Raw genomic sequence first — 24,293 nt, forward strand, 5'->3', positions numbered from 1 at the left:
GTATAGCACTGTAGGAAAACCTAAGGAGCCTGTATATATGCAACCACAGCAGCGAAAGGGTTAATGATGTTTAAAATTAATACTTTATACAGGGCAATTCAGAATAAATGTAGTAATTAAAAACAGTTATAACTATATAATGCTTAGTGATACATTGATAAGAATTGCAGAAAATGTAATTGTTCAAAATTTCAATTGTTGTGGAAGTACAGGGAGTCAAAAGCAGTTATGCTACAGAAATTCTGGAAGACTTGGAGGAGGAAATATTCAATGCAAGTCTGAATTTTTAGCAGTGAGGGGACCTTCTAAATAAGTAACAAGCTTAAAAGGCACAACATTCAAATTCAGGATGGAGAAAATCCTTTGTATGTAACTGAACATCAGTGAGACTCACCATAAAGATATCATAAAGATGACATGATGAGCTGCAGACAAGCACGGTGAAAAAAGTGTTACAAATAAGCTCCTGGTCAAAGCCTTTTTCAGGAAAGAGAAACATGCACATGTTCACACAAGCAAATATACCTCACACATGACCACTACCTCTTGCACCTCCAGCCAGACTGTAACCTCCACAACATTCTACTCCATCCCCATGCCACTCCCAACCCCAACCACTTGCCACGGGGATGATATCTATGTGGAAGATCTGTCTAATTCACCCACCCAGCACTTCCCAGTCCAGTCCCATCACAGTCTTCTCTTGCCCAATCATAGGCTGGGCCACCTGTGAAAACAGCCGTGTTGTATACCAGCTCTGCTGCAATCATTGGTCAGCTTTTTATATTGTTAAAACTACCAACTATCTGTCCATGAGGATGAATGGCCACTGCTAAGCTGTGGCCAAGAGCAATGTGGACGCCTGTGGCATGACTTGCAGTTCTACATAAAATGCTTCATTTCAGTGGCTGCTTCACAGCCCAGGCCTTCTGGATCCACCCCTCCAACATCAGCTTTTCTGAACACCACAGGTGGGCGTTACCCTTACAACACATTATCTGCTCCCGAAATCATTAACCATAGGTAACCCACCATTCCCACACCTTCCACCTGACTGTTTCCGCACCCTTTGGCCTGACACCACCTCACAATTCACCTCCCCTCTCCCACAATTTGTGCTACTCTGTCAGTGTAGCCACCAGTCTTTACCCCCTTTTCTGCTCTGCTCATTGATCAGATACTGGTACATCCTCCATAACAGAAGTAGTAAGAAGTAGTAATTTATGTATGTATACACTCTGACATGTCCCCCTTGATTTTTGTCTGCTCTAATTTGTTTTACCTCATCACCTAACTGCTCTCATCATTTTATCTAGTGGTTGAAAATGTTAACAAACAAAAATTATTCTCCTTAATTTGAATGACAATAGGGATAAGGAACTTCTACATCAAGAAACTAAAATTCAGCTGCTTCTCATCTTGAGTTTGAATGCTCTCGATTTTTCTTACTCTGATACATAAAATTCATACGCTTCACATACACAACTGTGCTTTTTGGGATGTTCGATGATCTACACAGAACCATTAGCTCTTTATCTGAAGAGAAATGTTTTCTGCCCAGGAGTTTGTGCCAATAGCTATATTGTATGATGAAGATCTGAGTAATGTTATAATTTATTATACACTGAAGTGAAGTGCCAAAGAAACTGGTATAAGCATGCATGTTCAAATACAGAGTTACATACACAGACAGAATATGGCGCTGCAATTGGCAAAGCCTATATAAGACAACAATAGTCTGGTGCAGTTGTTATATTGGCTACTGCTGCTATGATAGCAGGCTATCAAGATTTAAATGAGTTTGAATGTGGTATTATAGGTGGTACATAAGCGATGGGACACTGCATTTGTGAGATAGTGAAGAAGTCAGTATTTTCCTGTATGACCGTTTCACGAGTGTACTGTGAATATCAAGAATCCAGTAAAATGTCAAATCTCCCATGTCACTGCAGCCGGAAAAAGATCCCACAAGAATGGGACCAACAGTGACTGAAGAGAATCGTTCAACGTGACAGAAGTGCATCCCTTCTGCAAATTGCTACAGATTTCAGTGCTGAGCCATCAACAAGTGTCAGTGTGCAAATCATTCAACAAAACATAATTGAAATGGGCTTTCAGAGCCAAAGGCCCACTCATTTACCTGTGATGGCTGTGTGACACAAAGCTTCATGCCTCGCCTGGGCCCGTCAGCACCAACATTGGACTGTTGATGACTTCAAACATGTTGTCTGGTCAGACGAGTCTCTTTGCAAATTGTATCAAGTGGACAGACATTTACAGGTATGGAGACAACCTCATGATCCATATACCCTGCATGTGAGCAGGGTACTGTTTTAGCTGGTGGAGGCCATGTAATGGTGTGGGACATGTGCAGTTGGAGTGATATGGGGCAACTGATATGTCTAGATAAGACTCTGCCAGGTGAAACATGCATAAGCATCCTGTCTGATAACTTGTCCATTCATGTCCATTGTGAATTCTGATGTCCTTGGGCAATACCAGCAGGACAATGTGACACCCCACATGTCTGCAATTGCTATAGAGTGGCTCCAGGAACTCTCTTCTGGGTTTAAACACTTCTGCTGGCCACCAAACTCCCCTGACATGAACATTATTGAGCTTATCAGGAATGCCTTGCAATGTGCTGTTCAGAAGAGATCTCCACCCCCTCATACTCTTATGGATTTATGGACAGCCCTGCAGGATTCTTGGTGTCAGTTCCCTCCAGCACTATGTCAGACATTAGTAAAGTCCATGCCATGTTGCAGCACTTGTGTGTGTTCATGGGGACCCTACATGACATTAGGAAGGTGTGACAGTTTCTTTGGCTCTTCAATGTATAACAGAGTAACTGTTAAAAATATGAATATAATAGAGGGAAACATTCCACGTGGGAAAAATATATCTAAAAACAAAGATGATGAGACTTACCAAACAAAAGGGCTGGCAGGTCAATAGACACACAAACAAACACAAACATACACACAAAATTCTAGCTTTTGCAACCAACGGCTGCTTCGTCAGGAAAGAGGGAAGGAGAGGAAAAGACAAAAGGATGTGGGTTTTAAGGGAGAGGGTAAGGAGTCATTCCAATCCCGGGAGCGGAAAGACTTACCTTAGGGGGAAAAAAGGACGGGTATACACTCGCACGCGCGCACACGCGCACACACGCACGCACACACACCCATCCGCACATACACAGACACAAAATGTCTGCTTGTGTCTGTGTATGTGCGGATAGATATGTGTGTGTGTGTGCGCGCGCGAGTGTATACCCGTCCTTTTTTCCCCCTAAGGTAAGTCTTTCCGCTCCCGGGATTGGAATGACTCCTTACCCTCTCCCTTAAAACCCACATCCTTTCGTCTTTCCCTCTCCTTCCCTCTTTCCTGACGAAGCAGCCGTTGGTTGCGAAAGGTAGAATTTTGTGTGTATGTTTGTGTTTGTTTGTGTGTCTATCGACCTGCCAGCCCTTTTGTTTGGTAAGTCTCATCATCTTTGTTTTTAGATATAGAGTAACTGTTAATTAATATACTGTAAAGTCCTGCTGGGTGGAATAGAGATGATGGAAAGTGTAAAGAGACAATTCTGTTCTAAAGCTTAACTAGAAGTTGAATGATGTTTGTGTCTTATGCGCAGTGGCTCATCTATTTGGTAATTCTTTCCTTCCTTGAGTGAAGAAATTTTGAAAGATTTTATGAACAAAAACTGTAGATTGATATCAGGGGGTGGGGGGTAAGGAGAAGTGTCAAGGAGTCCATAAAATGCATTATAGTATTTCCCACAGAGGAGGTGACTCAACTGTAGCTATATCCTGTCTCACAGCTTCTAGCAGACAGTACTTTCACATGAATAAATGTCAATCAAGTGATTTCCATGCAAAACAAAAATGAAATAGCAGGAAATTTTCTTGTAGATTGACACATGCATAGGTAGATTAAAGAAAAACATACATGGTGTAAGAGTGAGAGCTTATTGAATAAATTGAGTGGAATATTATAGCCTCAGCCCACAATAAACTCATGTGAAGCTATTTTCCATCATTTCTGTTCAGCTTACTTTCATATTTGATGTAGTTCACAGACCTCACAACAGCTGTGACTGAGTTGTATTTTTTACGCCTCAGGTACATGTGAAAAGTCTTAAGTAATTTGATCAAATGAATTTTGTTTCCTTTTCAGTTTCCCTGACGAGGGACAAGATGACCAATCCACAGGTAAGTGAAAAGTTCCTCATATGCTGGCAAATACACCTGAACTGCATAAGTCACAACTATTTATGCAGTGGGTGTGCAAATGAAGCGAGTGTTTTGTGTAATGTATCTTTGCTGTTGAATGCATATTGTTCTCTGTATCTCAGTTCACCTTGCTTACTAGTTGCAGAACATAATCAAGGATTTTTAAATTGTTTTTGACTTTCTGAGTTTTTTATAAAATATTCACCATACGTTTGAATTTTCTGCTTCAATCAGTTACAGCTTTTGTCCTAAATTTCAAATTAGGCTGAATCATTCTGCTGAAGAATTAATCGAAGACAATTTTTACCATTTGAGCAGGAAAAAGGATATTTGAAACTTCTTGGCAGATTAAAATTGCATGCTGGATCGAGACTCAAACTCGGAACCTCTGGAGTTTGAGTCATGGTCATACACACAGTTTTAATCTGCCAGGAAGTTTCACATCAGTGCACGTTTATTGTGGAGGGGGACATTTACCTGTGGATTAAAATTTATTTAAAGTGCTAACTAAATGTAAAACTTACCATTTTGTGATTATTTTTAGAAGAAAAAAGAAACAACATTGTGCTTCATTCTAAACTTGATATACTATCGGCATGATTTGAAAATTGCAAACTCTGAGAAAAATAAATTGAATTTTACTCACATATTTTATATTATATATGTAATATTGAAGTTACTTCAATCTCTCTTTTGACAGTTAATTTTGATAACTGGATCTTCTTAATTAATAAAGACGTTAGAAATTTTGGTAGTTGCCCTGCAGATTAGCCTGTAGTGCATTCTTTTTAAAACAATAGTAGCCACTTTTAGTATTAACTACCACAGTTATTATGAAATAACTTAAATATTTGGAATTGCTGACATAATTCATAAGTGCTCATTTCTTATGCTGCTGTCTGGTGAATTTCAAAGGCGATTCACCTGCATCAGTTGCTGCAACATGACATACACTGCCATATTTATGAGAGCTGCTCAATGTCATACACCATGTTACGTGGCACAGTAGTGAAGGCACTAGATTCCTATATGGGAAGGGTAGGCATGAAATCCCCACATGGTCATACAGTAAATATTTTCTGTTGTTTTCCAATAACACCTTAGTTGCTTGCTTATACATGGTACAGTTACATTAAGTGACAAACACCTACATTTCAGTGTCAACATGTAATAACCACACACAGACGGCAAGTGACAGAAGCAGCAGTGAAGGATGTAAGAAGCATATCAGGGGGATGCAGAAAATTGTGCAGTTGTCACAGTGAGGAAACAGTGATTTATCTGAGATCCAAAAGGGCATTGGCTTTCAGGACAGGGGTAGAAGCACTTCCAAAACAGATAAATTTGTAAATTGTTCGTGTGACACTGAGGTTAAAGTATACCATGCACGGCCAAATGGCTCTAATGAAAACTGGTGTGAGGTAACAGTGATGCACTACGGGTGAGGGGTGATGGGTGAATGACAGCTGCAGCCATTTGTAAAGGTGACTAGATGTGCAACTGTTGAGCAACTGACCAACCAGGTGAACCAAGGGGCTACCAAGATTGTCTCATCAATGTTCAGTGAACATTGCTGTGTATGGGCCTCTGCAGCAGGTGCCTAGTTCATGCATAAATGCCGAGTGCTGTTTGTCGGTGATGAAGGGTGGAATTAGCATACCATTACTGCTACACGATGTCCACTGCGTAGCAGCAGGTGGTCTTTTCAGATGACTGACTTTCCTGCTCCATCAGACAGTTGACTATTGGTGTGCACTGCATGAAACTTCAGAAAGGAAACATCCTGCAACAGTTGTCAGAACGGTCCAAACTGGAGGAGGGAGAGTTATGGTCTTGGAATGTTTTTGTGACATTCCCTGGGTGATCTTGCCATTCTGGAAGGCACAATGATTGATGGATTGATTTGAGGGAGGGGGCCAAACAGCGAGGTCATTGGCCCAAGGCACAAAGGATCAACACAAGTTAGCATCAGTCTTTTTTTCCTTGAGACAATAGCATCTACCAGCAAGGCTGTTGCAACATGTCACACAGCTCGAATTGTTCGGAGAGCACCAGGATGAGTTTATCATACTCCCCTAGTCGCCAAACTCCCCAGATTTAAAGACAATTGAGAATATGTTCATGCCATGGATCCTCAATCGAGAAACCTGGCACAGTATGGCTCAACATCCCTGCTGATACTTTCCAGAACCTCATTGGCTCTCTTCTGTATGTCTTGCAGTCGTCTGCACTGCAGAAGGTGGTTATTGAGTTTTTTTAAAAGGTGGGCACATTAAAGTGACTGGACAGTGCACTAGACCACTGCCAATTTCCTTCCTCAACCATTTTCAACACAGCTACTTCATGTCTAATCATAATTCTGTTGGTAAACTCAAACTTTCCTTCCTTTAATGGTTTGACACAGTTCATGCTGAGTTCATATTTTAATACAGTAATTCATGATCATCCTATATTTTGAACAATTTTAATAAACATTTATGGAACAGTGATTAAAATTCAGTCTTAATCACACCATGTATGTTACAAAAATATAGGTGACCAGTTTCGGTCATATCACATGACCATCATCAGACCTGTAATTTAATTTAGAAAGTAATAGAAACCTTACTAGATTTACAATAAAATGAGACAAAATGCTTGTAAGGATAAAATACAATAAGACGTGTTATACCCATGGCGTCCTTCGAAGATGGTAGGTGGAGCACTCTTCTCTGCTGCTGCGATGTCAACTGGTGCCAGCATGTGACGAGCATACGCTTAAGTACAAAGATGCTCTGCCCACCTCTTCTTTTTCCACCTCACATCAACCAATCAGTATAAAAATGGGTTCACATAATTGTCAAAATGTAAAAAAAAGTACAATAATATCAAAATAGTTATGTATAATATCTCTTTACAACCATGGAATTACTTAACTGTTGTATAAAATATCAATTAAAAGCTTTAAAATAACTGTACAGACGATGTATAGTCAGTGTGCCCTCTATGGGCTAAGGCGATACTACCACAATGGTTTCAAAGTCAACGATGTTGTGGAGGTCTTTGGCATTGCAGCATCATATCGATATGCGAGTTGTGACTCGACTGCAAGTATACGTCTATGCTAGATTCAGTATGTCTATCTTGTATTAACTTTATTTGGCACTGGAGATATATGTAATGATGGAATGATCAGCTGCAGGGTGGTATGATATTACATAGATTTTTTTATTATTATTTTTATTAAAATGTCATAAAACTGATTTATTAAAAATGGAGTCGTATTTCATAATATTTCTAGTTGGAAGTTTAAAATTGTGATATAAATATTTACGTACTGTCCTAAGGTACATTTCTGCCATGGATACAACTGGGTCCTATGATTTTCTGAACAAAAGAGTACATATGTGTTCATAGAATTTCATCAGAGAGATCATAAATATGTTTTTCACGAAAATCTAACTGTTCATTGAGAAGCACTGACGGTTCATCTCTATAATGGGCATATATCTCGATCTCTTCCAAAATATTTAATAATAAGCCTTTATTAGTGTAATGAAGGACTTGCAAATTCTGTTGTACCGTCCCTTTGGCATGCTTATTAAAAGTTATGTGATGGCCAAAGACTGATTTTGCTCGTGCAGTACCTGATGTATGTTCTTTGTATCGTGTAGTAAAGCTCCGGCCTGTTTGGCCAATGTACACTCTTTGACATAAAACTTGACCGGCGGCCGGCCGCTTCAGAGGCTAAATCCGCGCCGATCGCGACATGGGACAAAGAAACTGGCCAACTCGCTAATTCTCTAAGTCCGGTTATCTGCACAATCTGGCAACACTGTAGACTGCGGCACTTCCTGGAGGAAAACTTGTCCCAAGATAGAGAGACTCTAGGCTGATTACGCCTGTGGTCTAGCGGTAGCGTGCGTTGTTTCTGTTCATAATGTCAGTGGATCGAGAGCAGCCGGCATAAAATATTTTTATAGCCTCTTCTGTCTGAATGCTGAAGACGTGAATGTAATGGTAGCGCAGATTCAATCTATTTCGCTTTGTGACACACCGATATCAAAATTTTATCTAGTAACGATTTTGCGGCAGATTTCCTGCAGACTGTCCTCCTCTGGACGCCGTATGCGGCAAAGCTCCGGGATCCATTTGCTGGCTACTGGCAGCGGCCGTGGCGACAGCAGCGGCGCTGCACTCCCCCGTTCTTTATCGAAAGCGCCTGCTACCGCTCATCGCTTTTGATGATTTAAAACGCTTTATTATTAAATGTTGCTCCACAGAAAATTTCTACAATTTCCATTCACGCTCAAAAGCAACGGAGACAGACGCCCTGATTAGTAGGCGGGTAATCGGCAAGAGCTGAGTATGGCCCGAAATTAATTTTATAGACTGGGACGAAATTAAACCACCTCACTACATTCGATGAATTTATAAATGCTTCATACCTCGTTTCTTTTCCTTTCAAACTTAATTATTTGTGCAACTTTTGGTCAATGTTTGGATGTTTTCGTCAAGCCAGAGTGAGCGTCTGTGGTGTAAAGTGTATTACAGTTCTTGTTTCATTCCTTATGGTAAGTCTATGCGATAAACTGTGTGAATACCTTGCAATGCATGCTCTGTAGCAGTGCAGGCACACTGCACATTTGGAGTTCCATGTATGGGTTCATGAAGTATTTATTGTTGATCGGAAGTGATAGTTAAGGTCATCAGATTTAAACCAGAAAAATTTGTCGTTTTGAAGGTTTCAGGGAACGGAAAGGAATTGCTAACGCCGGTGTTAGAAAACATCTACAGTTAAACGCTATTGCAAAAATTTAGAAGATGTGAACTATATTAATGAACATGTGCACTTCATAAACAACCTTCTGACATGTTAGACCTATATGACGAACAAAGCTCAAATTTATATCGTTGACAGTCGGTTTGAATCTTTTCAGGACCTATTTTACAGTGAAGCACCTTGGAATTTGCAAAGCAGAAATCCATGATATTAACTTAATTTACTAAGTCGAAATCGGACGAAGATTGATGTTTAAAGGCATTCTTCAGATTGCGCATAAGAAATTTTTACTAGCAGTTTGCAACTCCATTAATTAAAATGGAAAATAAAAGGTTTTAGTCAGCGGCTTCTACCGTGATTCGAACTTATAGTACAAGCACTGCAACGCACAAGGGAACCTCTGAGCTAACGACACACTGGCGGCCAGGGGCGGACTATAGTCACTGCGATGTTGCCTGAGCCTCAAAACGCAACCTTAAACACAGAAACAGAGGAGGTGGAGATTACTGTTTTAACGTCCCGTCGACAACGATGTCATTAGAGACGGAGCACAAGCTCGGATTAGGGAAGGATGGGGAAGGAAATCGGCCGTGCCCTTCCTAAGGAACCATCCCGGCATTTGCCTGAAGCGATTTAGGGAAATCATTGAAAACCTAAATCAGGATGGCCAGGCGCGGGATTGCACCATCGTCCTCCCGAATGCACACACAAACAGGTGTTACTTATGTGAAGAACGCCGTTCTTGGAGTCCAGAAATTAAATATACTTTCTAATTGTGTCATCTTGCAGTGGATTATATCGTACGAGTCTTCGATGTGGAAAACGAATGTTAAGTGAATTTAGCGAGGTAACGCCGACCTACACCCGGAAGTAAATGCACTATCAGAGTGTTGACAAATACTTGCTACGACGCTGCCATTTCTCGGCTCTCTGACGAGGCAGCTCTTCAGCGAAATGCTTGCCGTGATTCTCCGATACGGTTCTTCAGAGTGGAGACGCGCGCGCACGTTTGGTTTTTATGCGGCGTTCTCCCCTGGTGGTTTCTGACGTCGCCTTGTGGGCTATGTATACATATGAGACATTCAATTATCATTAATCCAGAATGATACAAGTTTCAGCTTCCGGCGTGGAAGAAGGCTGTTGACGCCGACATTATATCATTTCAACGTAGGGAAAGCAAAACGGATCATTCAATGTTTCTCATTCAACATAAAGCATGTGAGATAAATTTCCGTAACGTTCATAATCATCTAAAAATACAAACGAAGTAAAAATACACCGGAATCTTATTCGAATTGAATATAATGTAAGATACCAAACGCTTTGCACCTCGATGTCGAATTTGTCCACTTGCAATCGTTTGCAGCATGCACATAGATTGTCATGATTACCACGAGAATGAAGAAATATGTTGGTAAGGATGGAAGCAAGAAGAGACGCAGTCAACAAATATTCTATTCCTCATGGCATTCATTTCATTTGACACGTAAGAAGAGGTAAAGCGGGAATTTACTTTCGTTAACACGAAAGATATGCCGCACATATTGATAACGAGGAAGTCTGCGTCTTCATACGTTTCCTCCTTGAAATCTGTATGCTCTATTATATACTAAGTAGCCCGATCATTGTTTCAGTAATGTTACCCTCTTGTTTGACCCCGTAACGATGAACAGATTCCAAATGCATGTCTCTGCGTGAAAGTAGCTGTTCGAACCCTTCCTGGGTTGTTTTTTGTGTTTTATTGCTTGGAATTCCTGAAGCAGACCACTGTGCCTTCCCCCCTCGTGGGTTAGGTCTCAAAACTAAACCGCTTTGTATCCAATGGCATAATTTATTGGCTGGCTCTGAGCACTATGGGACTCAACTGCTGAGGTCATTAGTCCCCTAGAACTTAGAACTAGTTAAACCTAACTAACCTAAGGACATCACACACATCCACGCCCGAGGCAGGATTCGAACCTGCGACCGTAGCAGTCTCGCGGTTCCAGACTGCAGCGCCAGAACCGCGCGGCCACTTCGGCCGGCCATAATTTATTCATACAGCATCAGCATAAGACTCTTGCGAGTGAGAGAATGACAATAACAATCGTAACAAGAACAAGCAAATAATGAATGATGTTTATTCCAACGCAGAAAGAGAATGGCTTTAAATATAAAAATCTATATCTATATCCATATCTATTGATCTTCGAGTTGGCACAATGAAAATATATTCTTAGCATTTAGTTACTGAATTTAGTTCTGGATGTTTGCAGAGAAAAGGAAAAGTCGGTACTTCTCGCTAGTGTAATATAATGTGAACCAGCAACTACCCTTTCCTTAGAACACGACTCAAGCAGGTCCTCAAGTAGGCACTGCTGCACTCTGTTCCCTGACATTGCTCTGATGACGGTTAATGCAGATGGTTCCGATTATGAAATACAAAACGTATTGCAGGTTAGTTCCTAGGATAGTAACATTAAATTTGTGTTGTAGACGGCACATGAACGTGACGACTATCCATATTACTCATCAATATAAAAAGACAGTATTTTGGGAATTTAGCAGGATTACTCAAAATGAATTCTGAAATTGGGTGACTGACCGCACAGGTGCTAAACGTCGTCAAGAGCATACGATGTCCTAATCGCATTAGGAATATGAAGATCGTCTTCGACAGCTCGCAACTTTCACATAGCTAACCCCACCCTACTCCAGACAGCTCTCGGTGGAGTTGCACTACGTTGCCGATGTTATGGAAGGCTTTCAAACCGACAACAGACCACATATTGAAAAATACAAGCGAATTCTCTTGCAGCGTAAGCTTATTGTAACTAATCTAAAAATTATTGGAGAGGAACATTGTCCTATTCAAAAAAGTAAAATGTTACACACTGTTGACGTCAAACGGACATTATCTATGTCCTGTCTTGTGTCCTACTCATCTATAATATCAAGTGTACTATGAAAATGATTATATATAATGGATTATAAGGTAATGCATTGATACCAGATGGTGGGGGCCGGCCGATGTGGCCGTGCGGTTCTAGGCGCTTCAGTCTGGAACCGCGTGACCGCTACGGTCGCAGGTTCGAATCCTGTCTCGGGCATGGATGTGTGTGATGTCCTTAGGTTAGTTAGGTTTAAGTAGTTCTAAGTTCTAGGGGACTGATGACCTTAGAAGTTAAGTCCCATGGTGCTCAGAGCCATTTGAACCATTTAACACAAAATGACATTAAAAATTTAAGTTATTCACGAGCAGCTAGTTGAGAATATGTATGAACATTAAATGACACGACGAACCGTCATGTTCTGCATATGGATTCAAACCCAGCTCATGCAGACTAAGCAAAGATTTCGTGACTGACGGAAACTAACAGTCATTCCTGATTAGGCATACAGAGAGTGATATACCTCGATTTTAGACAGTATCAGTTAGCAAATATCAACTTTAAATTGCATAACGCAAACATTTTTAACAGACGCGAATTCCTACCCAGCATCTATTGTCCCTGTTAACGAACTACGAGAGATGTTAAATATTGCTTCTTCACAAGTAACTTACTTGAAATGCCGTGAGGTAAAGCTGTGTGTTGGACACGGATTCGAACCCGGAACCTAATCGGATTGCTATCGAAGCACAGTCAAATGTGACATATCGGAATTTCGCGGCAGTAACTAGATGTTATAACTGAAATGACGAGACGAAAAATTAATTTTTTCCTTCCCAGGACTCCAACCCGGCACCTATCGCTGTTATATTCTAGAGAAAACTAACGTTAAATATGGGTTTGTTGCACCAGCAGTGACATGTGAGCATGTTTGAACTGAAATAATATGACGAAGAGTTCAGCGCTCACTGGGAATAGAGCCCCACACATATCGTTGTTGACTACACACAAAGAGACGTCAGCTACCGAATTTTTCTCCACCAGCTGCTCAGAATAGCATCTTGAACTTACAGTCATCTCGCAAATAGTTCTGTGTCTCACTGGGAGTTAAAAACGTCAGATATCGTTAGTGTGACAGCGAATGAAAATACATTAAAAATCAAAATTATTATCCACCAGCAGACAGGTGTTCTCATGCTAGAGCTTGATAATACATAATTAAATCTTTAGTGCCGGGCCAGGATTCGATCCCATTCACGCATAATATGTGAAGGTGTTGAGGAATCTGCAGTTTTGAACAAACAACAAATTGTAGCCGAGCTGTATTGCCACGAAGGGATCAAATTCCGCGTTAAGGGCGGTCTGAGTTGCATTCCCAGTTCAGAACCAATTTTATCGACATACAGAAGCTCAAATAAAAGATGGAATAAGTGTCCTGTGACCATACATAGCGTTTGTGTCGTCACTTGAAATAAATAACTAGTATAAGAAAGGTGACTGGTGGTAGAGTTTCTACATGTCGCCACTCCAGACTTTATTGTGGTTCAACCTACCGTCTACTTGGTAAAGAAGGAATATCATCTTTAATGTGAATTTTCTGACCATGCAGCCATTATATCTCCTTCACTTGGTGTAGCCAGGAGAGAATGGAATCTGTCTCTCCCTATCTAAAATCATTGACAGAAGTGGGAATCGAACCCAGACCATAGGTATAACAACCTACCATCCGTCCAACAGACCACGAAATCCTCTTCTCTGCGAGTCATTTTTCTATCGTAACGCAGTTGTGCCACACTGGATGAGAATTCTGACACACAGGCTCCCTGTAGTAATTTGCAGCATGTTCAGTAAATTCATTTACTTGGTTGACCGAATCACCATGAACTAGCTGCCTCGGCTACCCAGTGCATACATTCGACTATTTTGTAATCACAGAAATAAAATCACGTTACTGCCACCTACACACAACTGCCAACATTGTAGGATGCAGAAGTTTAAATAAGAAGTGTTCCTTTTCACTTGAGCTATTCTATTGCGCTGTCTGTTACTAGAAAACGTCGTTCAGTCCAAAAGAAAAGCTGTAACTGTTTGTCTCTCAGAAGTCAAGACATGGCCATATGCATAATCTCACAGTGCTGTGGAATCCAAAAGTTCTGAAGGAATAGTTGCTGAGCTCTGGAGCTGTTGTAGTTCCGTGTCAGCTTGTAGCATAGATAAGATGTCGCGAGTTCGAATACATTCAGTGCTACATTTTTTAAAACGCAATTCTGCTCTCTGCTGAAGTTATCAATCTAATGGAACTTTGAACAAATTCCCTTCACTTCTCAACCCAAAGTAGTCGCATGTGGAAAAAGGACTAACTACTGTGACATTTTGTCCTATTCAGGTTTAATAGACAGCAGGCAGCAGATGCATCTCGAAGATGTGCAGGGAGAGCGCATCGTGCCATAATATGTCAGAAAAGTATTTTCTACATTAGCCGTCGTGTGGTAGTGATATTTTATTCTTCTTCAAACTTTGATTGACAGCTTTAACTCAGAACAAATTTTCTACATGCATGTAATCAATAAACTGCATGTGCATTGTCAGACTGTCATAGGTAACATCAGAGAATTCGCATATATCGTTGATGATTAATTTCTCTCTCATGTTTACTATTGTTTTAACAACACTAAAGGAAACCTTACGAAAATTGTGCACTGTATTATAAGAAATGAAATAAAACTAACGATGATAACCTTACGACGAAAGTATCTGTACACAAGCATGCCTCTATCGACACGAATTAGTAAAATACTACTCACTTAGATTTTGATTGGGTCTGTGTTTAATTGGTATGCTGTGTCATACTCAAGAGGTATGCAAATGTGGCATTTCATAAATATAGTTACGTATTCCTAGAAACCCAAAATTCGCTTGTCAGCAGCGGAAAGAGGCGTTACCTGTTGTGCAGCATTGTAAGTTTTTCAACATTGCACTATGAGCTGAAAGCATTTTCTTACGATTTCCGTATTGATGTTTGATCTGACTGCTTGTAGCTCTTTCACAGAAGGGATAAAAACGTTTCAGTCAGTGAGACTGGAACTGCGAACCGTAACAGACGCTGTTTCACATGTCAGCACGTTACCACAGAGCTGGCGAGGGGGTATGGGTCTCAGCTTCCTATTACGACGGCAATAGTAACTAGAACTCGTAAACCGCTATTTAAAGGTCGAGATTAGTTGCGATTTCCACCTGCAACGACTTTCTTGGGCTGAAAACCGTAAATTTTCAATCTTTTGTTACCCTTCAAGCTATAATAACTCAGATTATTCAATGGAAATGACAGGTAAAATCAAGTGAACTTTGAGGCTTAATTCCGTGCACACCAGGAAGTAACTCGTCGATCACAGAGTTGCCAAACATACGTTGCCTTGTTGCCAAATCTCAGTTACAGTACCAGCAGGAAGAAGACGAACCGATGTGATCCTACAGCGGTCTGGGAAGTGACCATAGCTGGTGTCTCCAAGTCGCGGCTGCTACGGCCTGGAATACGTAATGCGTCTGATTCGCTTTCTGTAACTAGGTTTAGGGACTGGAGCGTAGTTACTAATAATACTCAGAACTGACTGCAAACTGAGCATCATAAATCAGTAACTCTCATTGTTGTTTTTATATTTCTTTCGTAAGTGCACTCAAAACTAAGAAAGTCATTCACAGGCGTTTTCCTGCCTCGCCGATAGTCGAGCAGAACATACAAATAAAAATAAAAAAGAATGTGTGTGTGTGTGTGTGTGTGTGTGTGTGTGTGTGTGTGTGTGTGTGTGTGTGTGTGTGTGTGTGTGAGAGAGAGAGAGAGAGAGAGAGAGAGAGAGAGAGAGAGAGAGAAATAAAAAGCAATGAGAGAGTGTGTAAAAAATTGTTGTAAAGAAATTGAATCATGGTATTTAAAGAAATCTTTCATTAAAATGACACGTTCCACATCATTACGAAATGTCGTATTCATGATCTATGGAACAAGAGTTAATCTAATGTAATGTAATCTAATCTAATCACATCATATTGATTATTAGCCATGAAGAGTCATGAACTACCGAAAGTTTTGCCAATACCAGTAACCAAATCTAAACTTGAAAATAAAAGACGACAATTTTTGTAATAAACCGTGACTCCTATCAAGACCCTTTCATCCCTGTTATCTAACCACGAAAGATGTCTGATATACCTCCATTCTGAAGTAACAAAGTGTGCATGCATTTAAAGATGAAGTGCATGATGTGAAGTTCTGTGACGGAGATACGAACCCAACACGTAATCCGATTGTTAACTAAGAAAAATCAAATGTTACGTATCGGTTTTTCTTACGAGCCGCTAGGTGTCTGAATCTAAAATAAGGATACAAACTTTTGTGCCTAAGCGACAATCGAACTGCACACCTACCGCGCATCCACGAATATAGCTTAAGTATCAGTTGCTTACTCATGAACAGTAAGATGTGTGCGTGTTTGACCAGAAATAACGACACCTGTTGCGATTGTTGGCAACACATGAACAGACATTGAAATTGCGCGTTAATTTTCACTAGCAGGTGGGTGTGCACTTGATAAAGCTAGAAATGAAATTATGAATATTTTTGTACTGGATCAGGTTTCAGACCCACATACTTACCTTTGGAAGAGAGCTAGAGAAGATTGCAGTCTTGGGAAAAGGAACGAAATGACTGAACTATACTGTTCCGAGAGATTCAGATCCTCGAAAGAGGAGATACGAATTCGAATCACAGTCCAGCACCAAATTTTTAAACGTCTCTAGTTCAATCAAGTACAAGTAAAATAAGAGCCCTGTCCCTTTAAATGGCTATCGGTTCATCAAATAAAATAAAATTTTATAATGTAAGTAAGTTTACTGGCGACTGTATTTCTGCTTACCATGACTTCCGCTTTGTCATTTCCCAACGAAAACTGGCTCTGCTCAGTTGGTTATGAAGGAACGTGATGTTTAATGCGGATTCTGGATTATAACGTCTTTCTCTTGAGGTTACCAGAGGTAAAATAAATCTGTTTGTGCCTCTTAAAAGTAAATGCCTGAACCCACGCATTGCACCTGTGATAGCTCGTTCCACCAGACCATTGTGGCCACATTACCCAGCCCCAGGAGTATGCTGTAACAGATGATGTGCTTAGCTTACAAAATTAGTCACGGTGGAAAAAATGCGAGTCTATTAAATGGTCAAGTAGAAGCAAGCTTCTGACGCAGAGATTATGCTATTCTCATGTCAGCAGGATGTAAAGACTCTTCTAGGCATCATAGGCTGGATGTGAAGCCATTTTGATTTTTCACAAATTCAGCAAATTTCTTAGTTCGAGAAAATCCACTGTGAAGTGTGAAGTTGCCGGATAATTCGATTATTACTGTTATTATTACTATCATTTTATTCGTACCGCTGATGGAACACGACCGTAGTCTTGAGGTAAAACGCGAGACCAGCTAATATGACGTCTGGCGACCGAAAGCACATATCGACAGAATTTTTATCGCCCCTTTCCTCTCGGTGCTGAAGCTATGAGTGTAATTCAAGCGAATCTACAATATCATATTAGCTGGTCTCGCGTTTAACCTCAAGACTACGGTCGTAGTCTAGAGTAATGTACTAAGACTGGAGTCAAGACTTCCTCTGGGAAGTGCCGCAGTCTACATGTTGCTAGATCGAGCATATTGCCAGACATAGAATTCTGAGAGGAGCATGACTGTATTGTCCACCTTACGTGAACGACTCGGCGGTCAATTTTTTGGTCTGAGACTGTATCTACAACACATATTGCTCGCTTAAGACCCAGAAGAATTTTAAAAAAAAAGTAGTTTATGAGAGCAACGTTAACCATAGCGTTCGAAGTATTCATAGTATTGTATACGTGTGTGTAAACGCCTTCCTGTGACCACTCAAGAAAGACAAGGATACACAGTCTAGCTTCAATATTATAAATACGCCTCAGTTTGTGGATGAACTCAGACTTAAGTTGATAATAATTTTGAAAATATAGCAGCACTGTACCCATTGGTGTTAAACTCGTTTTCAACCAATGATTCCCACAGCTACAGGGATACTACTTGTGATACCTCTTAGACAAAATACTTAAGCAGTGTTATCAGACGAAAAGATCAACCTGACACAAACTGTGGGAAGTTTGTTTTACAACCTTCGTACCTGGATATTCAGCTTTTTCCTATTTGAGATATCTGTGAACGTTGCTGCTTAAGACGATTTAAGCAGAAAATAAATTCCCTCAGCTTCGACAATGTTTAAAGAAATCGTCTTATCGGCACTAAATCGTGATTTGTGATTTGTTTACCGGCTGTACTCTTCCGTATTTTGCCGGTTGGAAGGCGAAAGCTTATTGACAAATTTCACACAGAAATTACTGTTACAGTGTACTTATGGAGCCAAATGAGTCAATTGCGTATTTTCCGGTGAGAAAGAGCACTGGCAAACAGTCTTCGCTACATTAGGTTATTTAAACTGGTGTCACTCTGAGCTAGAATTTATGGTCAGCGACTAAGTGTAAGGTCAACGTTTCGGATGCGAGTTTTGCGACTGTGAAATACTTTTATACATTATAGAAGCGAATATTAAATGTGCACTAATATTGCGAAAATTTTGTACTTGGATAGCTTAGAATGAAAATACTTCTGTTTATTGCAAAGGGAAACAATAGATTTTCTAAAACACTGTCTGTCATACACTACTTGAAACAGGTCATGTCGACCAAATCATGTGGAAGAACTAACAGCAACGTATATCGGAAGGCAGTAAGATCTCTTGCCTTTTGGTTTGTCAGTACTCGATAGCCACTTCTAGGCGAAAGTAAATGAAGAAAGGCAGTGCGTTTTTGTTACCAAGAACGTCTTCGTCAATTACTTTAGTTTTAATGTAATCTACGAGTAATTGCTGGTGTTTGATATTAACATGAAAAGGATTCCGTAGACAGGGAAAGAACCTGTTCTTGGGAAACTACTTCTATAGTGACCAAAAGATACTAAATGATGTTCAAGCACTTGTGTTACAGCAGCAGTATGAATAAAATGATATTAATAATAACAGTAATAATCGAATTATCCGGCAACTTCACACTTCACAGTGGATTTTCTCGAACTAAGAAATTTGCTGAATTTGTGAAAAATCAAAATGGCTTCACATCCAGCCTATGATGCCTAGAAGAGTCTTTACATCCTGCTGACATGAGAATAGCATAATCTCTGCGTCAGAAGCTTGCTTCTACTTGACCATTTAATAGACTCGCATTTTTTCCACCGTGACTAATTTTGTAAGCTAAGCACATCATCCGTTACAGCACACTCCTGGGGCTGGGTAATGTGGCCACAATGGTCTGGTGGAACGAGCTATCACAGGTGCAATGCGTGGGTTCAGGCATTTACTTTTAAGAGGCACAAACAGATTTATTTTACCTCTGGTAACCTCAAGAGAAAGACGTTATAATCCAGAATCCGCATTAAACATCACGTTCCTTCATAACCAACTGAGCAGAGCCAGTTTTCGTTGGGAAATGACAAAGCGGAAGTCATGGTAAGCAGAAATACAGTCGCCAGTAAACTTACTTACATTATAAAATTTTATTTTATTTGATGAACCGATAGCCATTTAAAGGGACAGGGCTCTTATTTTACTTGTACTTGATTGAACTAGAGACGTTTAAAAATTTGGTGCTGGACTGTGATTCGAATTCGTATCTCCTCTTTCGAGGATCTGAATCTCTCGGAACAGTATAGTTCAGTCATTTCGTTCCTTTTCCCAAGACTGCAATCTTCTCTAGCTCTCTTCCAAAGGTAAGTATGTGGGTCTGAAACCTGATCCAGTACAAAAATATTCATAATTTCATTTCTAGCTTTATCAAGTGCACACCCACCTGCTAGTGAAAATTAACGCGCAATTTCAATGTCTGTTCATGTGTTGCCAACAATCGCAACAGGTGTCGTTATTTCTGGTCAAACACGCACACATCTTACTGTTCATGAGTAAGCAACTGATACTTAAGCTATATTCGTGGATGCGCGGTAGGTGTGCAGTTCGATTGTCGCTTAGGCACAAAAGTTTGTATCCTTATTTTAGATTCAGACACCTAGCGGCTCGTAAGAAAAACCGATACGTAACATTTGATTTTTCTTAGTTAACAATCGGATTACGTGTTGGGTTCGTATCTCCGTCACAGAACTTCACATCATGCACTTCATCTTTAAATGCATGCACACTTTGTTACTTCAGAATGGAGGTATATCAGACATCTTTCGTGGTTAGATAACAGGGATGAAAGGGTCTTGATAGGAGTCACGGTTTATTACAAAAATTGTCGTCTTTTATTTTCAAGTTTAGATTTGGTTACTGGTATTGGCAAAACTTTCGGTAGTTCATGACTCTTCATGGCTAATAATCAATATGATGTGATTAGATTAGATTACATTACATTAGATTAACTCTTGTTCCATAGATCATGAATACGACATTTCGTAATGATGTGGAACGTGTCATTTTAATGAAAGATTTCTTTAAATACCATGATTCAATTTCTTTACAACAATTTTTTACACACTCTCTCATTGCTTTTTATTTCTCTCTCTCTCTCTCTCTCTCTCTCTCTCTCTCTCTCTCTCTCTCACACACACACACACACACACACACACACACACACACACACACACACACAAACACACACATTCTTTTTTATTTTTATTTGTATGTTCTGCTCGACTATCGGCGAGGCAGGAAAACGCCTGTGAATGACTTTCTTAGTTTTGAGTGCACTTACGAAAGAAATATAAAAACAACAATGAGAGTTACTGATTTATGATGCTCAGTTTGCAGTCAGTTCTGAGTATTATTAGTAACTACGCTCCAGTCCCTAAACCTAGTTACAGAAAGCGAATCAGACGCATTACGTATTCCAGGCCGTAGCAGCCGCGACTTGGAGACACCAGCTATGGTCACTTCCCAGACCGCTGTAGGATCACATCGGTTCGTCTTCTTCCTGCTGGTACTGTAACTGAGATTTGGCAACAAGGCAACGTATGTTTGGCAACTCTGTGATCGACGAGTTACTTCCTGGTGTGCACGGAATTAAGCCTCAAAGTTCACTTGATTTTACCTGTCATTTCCATTGAATAATCTGAGTTATTATAGCTTGAAGGGTAACAAAAGATTGAAAATTTACGGTTTTCAGCCCAAGAAAGTCGTTGCAGGTGGAAATCGCAACTAATCTCGACCTTTAAATAGCGGTTTACGAGTTCTAGTTACTATTGCCGTCGTAATAGGAAGCTGAGACCCATACCCCCTCGCCAGCTCTGTGGTAACGTGCTGACATGTGAAACAGCGTCTGTTACGGTTCGCAGTTCCAGTCTCACTGACTGAAACGTTTTTATCCCTTCTGTGAAAGAGCTACAAGCAGTCAGATCAAACATCAATACGGAAATCGTAAGAAAATGCTTTCAGCTCATAGTGCAATGTTGAAAAACTTACAATGCTGCACAACAGGTAACGCCTCTTTCCGCTGCTGACAAGCGAATTTTGGGTTTCTAGGAATACGTAACTATATTTATGAAATGCCACATTTGCATACCTCTTGAGTATGACACAGCATACCAATTAAACACAGACCCAATCAAAATCTAAGTGAGTAGTATTTTACTAATTCGTGTCGATAGAGGCATGCTTGTGTACAGATACTTTCGTCGTAAGGTTATCATCGTTAGTTTTATTTCATTTCTTATAATACAGTGCACAATTTTCGTAAGGTTTCCTTTAGTGTTGTTAAAACAATAGTAAACATGAGAGAGAAATTAATCATCAACGATATATGCGAATTCTCTGATGTTACCTATGACAGTCTGACAATGCACATGCAGTTTATTGATTACATGCATGTAGAAAATTTGTTCTGAGTTAAAGCTGTCAATCAAAGTTTGAAGAAGAATAAAATATCACTACCACACGACGGCTAATGTAGAAAATACTTTTCTGACATATTATGGCACGATGCGCTCTCCCTGCACATCTTCGAGATGCATCTGCTGCCTGCTGTCTATTAAACCTGAATAGGACAAAATGTCACAGTAGTTAGTCCTTTTTCCACATGCGACTACTTTGGGTTGAGAAGTGAAGGGAATTTGTTCAAAGTTCCATTAGATTGATAACTTCAGCAGAGAGCAGAATTGCGTTTTAAAAAATGTAGCACTGAATGTATTCGAACTCGCGACATCTTATCTATGCTACAAGCTGACACGGAACTACAACAGCTCCAGAGCTCAGCAACTATTCCTTCAGAACTTTTGGATTCCACAGCACTGTGAGATTATGCATATGGCCATGTCTTGACTTCTGAGAGACAAACAGTTACAGCTTTTCTTTTGGACTGAACGACGTTTTCTAGTAACAGACAGCGCAATAGAATAGCTCAAGTGAAAAGGAACACTTCTTATTTAAACTTCTGCATCCTACAATGTTGGCAGTTGTGTGTAGGTGGCAGTAACGTGATTTTATTTCTGTGATTACAAAATAGTCGAATGTATGCACTGGGTAGCCGAGGCAGCTAGTTCATGGTGATTCGGTCAACCAAGTAAATGAATTTACTGAACATGCTGCAAATTACTACAGGGAGCCTGTGTGTCAGAATTCTCATCCAGTGTGGCACAACTGCGTTACGATAGAAAAATGACTCGCAGAGAAGAGGATTTCGTGGTCTGTTGGACGGATGGTAGGTTGTTATACCTATGGTCTGGGTTCGATTCCCACTTCTGTCAATGATTTTAGATAGGGAGAGACAGATTCCATTCTCTCCTGGCTACACCAAGTGAAGGAGATATAATGGCTGCATGGTCAGAAAATTCACATTAAAGATGATATTCCTTCTTTACCAAGTAGACGGTAGGTTGAACCACAATAAAGTCTGGAGTGGCGACATGTAGAAACTCTACCACCAGTCACCTTTCTTATACTAGTTATTTATTTCAAGTGACGACACAAACGCTATGTATGGTCACAGGACACTTATTCCATCTTTTATTTGAGCTTCTGTATGTCGATAAAATTGGTTCTGAACTGGGAATGCAACTCAGACCGCCCTTAACGCGGAATTTGATCCCTTCGTGGCAATACAGCTCGGCTACAATTTGTTGTTTGTTCAAAACTGCAGATTCCTCAACACCTTCACATATTATGCGTGAATGGGATCGAATCCTGGCCCGGCACTAAAGATTTAATTATGTATTATCAAGCTCTAGCATGAGAACACCTGTCTGCTGGTGGATAATAATTTTGATTTTTAATGTATTTTCATTCGCTGTCACACTAACGATATCTGACGTTTTTAACTCCCAGTGAGACACAGAACTATTTGCGAGATGACTGTAAGTTCAAGATGCTATTCTGAGCAGCTGGTGGAGAAAAATTCGGTAGCTGACGTCTCTTTGTGTGTAGTCAACAACGATATGTGTGGGGCTCTATTCCCAGTGAGCGCTGAACTCTTCGTCATATTATTTCAGTTCAAACATGCTCACATGTCACTGCTGGTGCAACAAACCCATATTTAACGTTAGTTTTCTCTAGAATATAACAGCGATAGGTGCCGGGTTGGAGTCCTGGGAAGGAAAAAATTAATTTTTCGTCTCGTCATTTCAGTTATAACATCTAGTTACTGCCGCGAAATTCCGATATGTCACATTTGACTGTGCTTCGATAGCAATCCGATTAGGTTCCGGGTTCGAATCCGTGTCCAACACACAGCTTTACCTCACGGCATTTCAAGTAAGTTACTTGTGAAGAAGCAATATTTAACATCTCTCGTAGTTCGTTAACAGGGACAATAGATGCTGGGTAGGAATTCGCGTCTGTTAAAAATGTTTGCGTTATGCAATTTAAAGTTGATATTTGCTAACTGATACTGTCTAAAATCGAGGTATATCACTCTCTGTATGCCTAATCAGGAATGACTGTTAGTTTCCGTCAGTCACGAAATCTTTGCTTAGTCTGCATGAGCTGGGTTTGAATCCATATGCAGAACATGACGGTTCGTCGTGTCATTTAATGTTCATACATATTCTCAACTAGCTGCTCGTGAATAACTTAAATTTTTAATGTCATTTTGTGTTAAATGGTTCAAATGGCTCTGAGCACCATGAGACTTAACTTCTAAGGTCATCAGTCCCCTAGAACTTAGAACTACTTAAACCTAACTAACCTAAGGACATCACACACATCCATGCCCGAGACAGGATTCGAACCTGCGACCGTAGCGGTCACGCGGTTCCAGACTGAAGCGCCTAGAACCGCACGGCCACATCGGCCGGCCCCCACCATCTGGTATCAATGCATTACCTTATAATCCATTATATATAATCATTTTCATAGTACACTTGATATTATAGATGAGTAGGACACAAGAC

At 40.3% G+C, this 24,293-nt stretch overlaps 1 protein-coding gene across 2 annotated transcripts in view; it reads left to right on the forward strand.

Annotated features, from left to right (window-relative positions):
• LOC126188980 (uncharacterized) overlaps positions 1 to 24,293 on the forward strand; it is a 188,311-nt gene that overhangs the window by 137,724 nt on the left and 26,294 nt on the right. For both annotated transcript variants that reach the window (XM_049930768.1, XM_049930769.1), the window contains exon 10: positions 4,180 to 4,214. In XM_049930768.1, the coding sequence (XP_049786725.1) occupies positions 4,180 to 4,214 (35 nt within the window). The remainder of the gene's footprint in view (positions 1 to 4,179; positions 4,215 to 24,293) is intronic.

This window comes from Schistocerca cancellata, chromosome 5, assembly GCF_023864275.1.
Source record: "Schistocerca cancellata isolate TAMUIC-IGC-003103 chromosome 5, iqSchCanc2.1, whole genome shotgun sequence".
NCBI classification, from domain to species: Eukaryota; Metazoa; Arthropoda; class Insecta; order Orthoptera; family Acrididae; genus Schistocerca; species Schistocerca cancellata.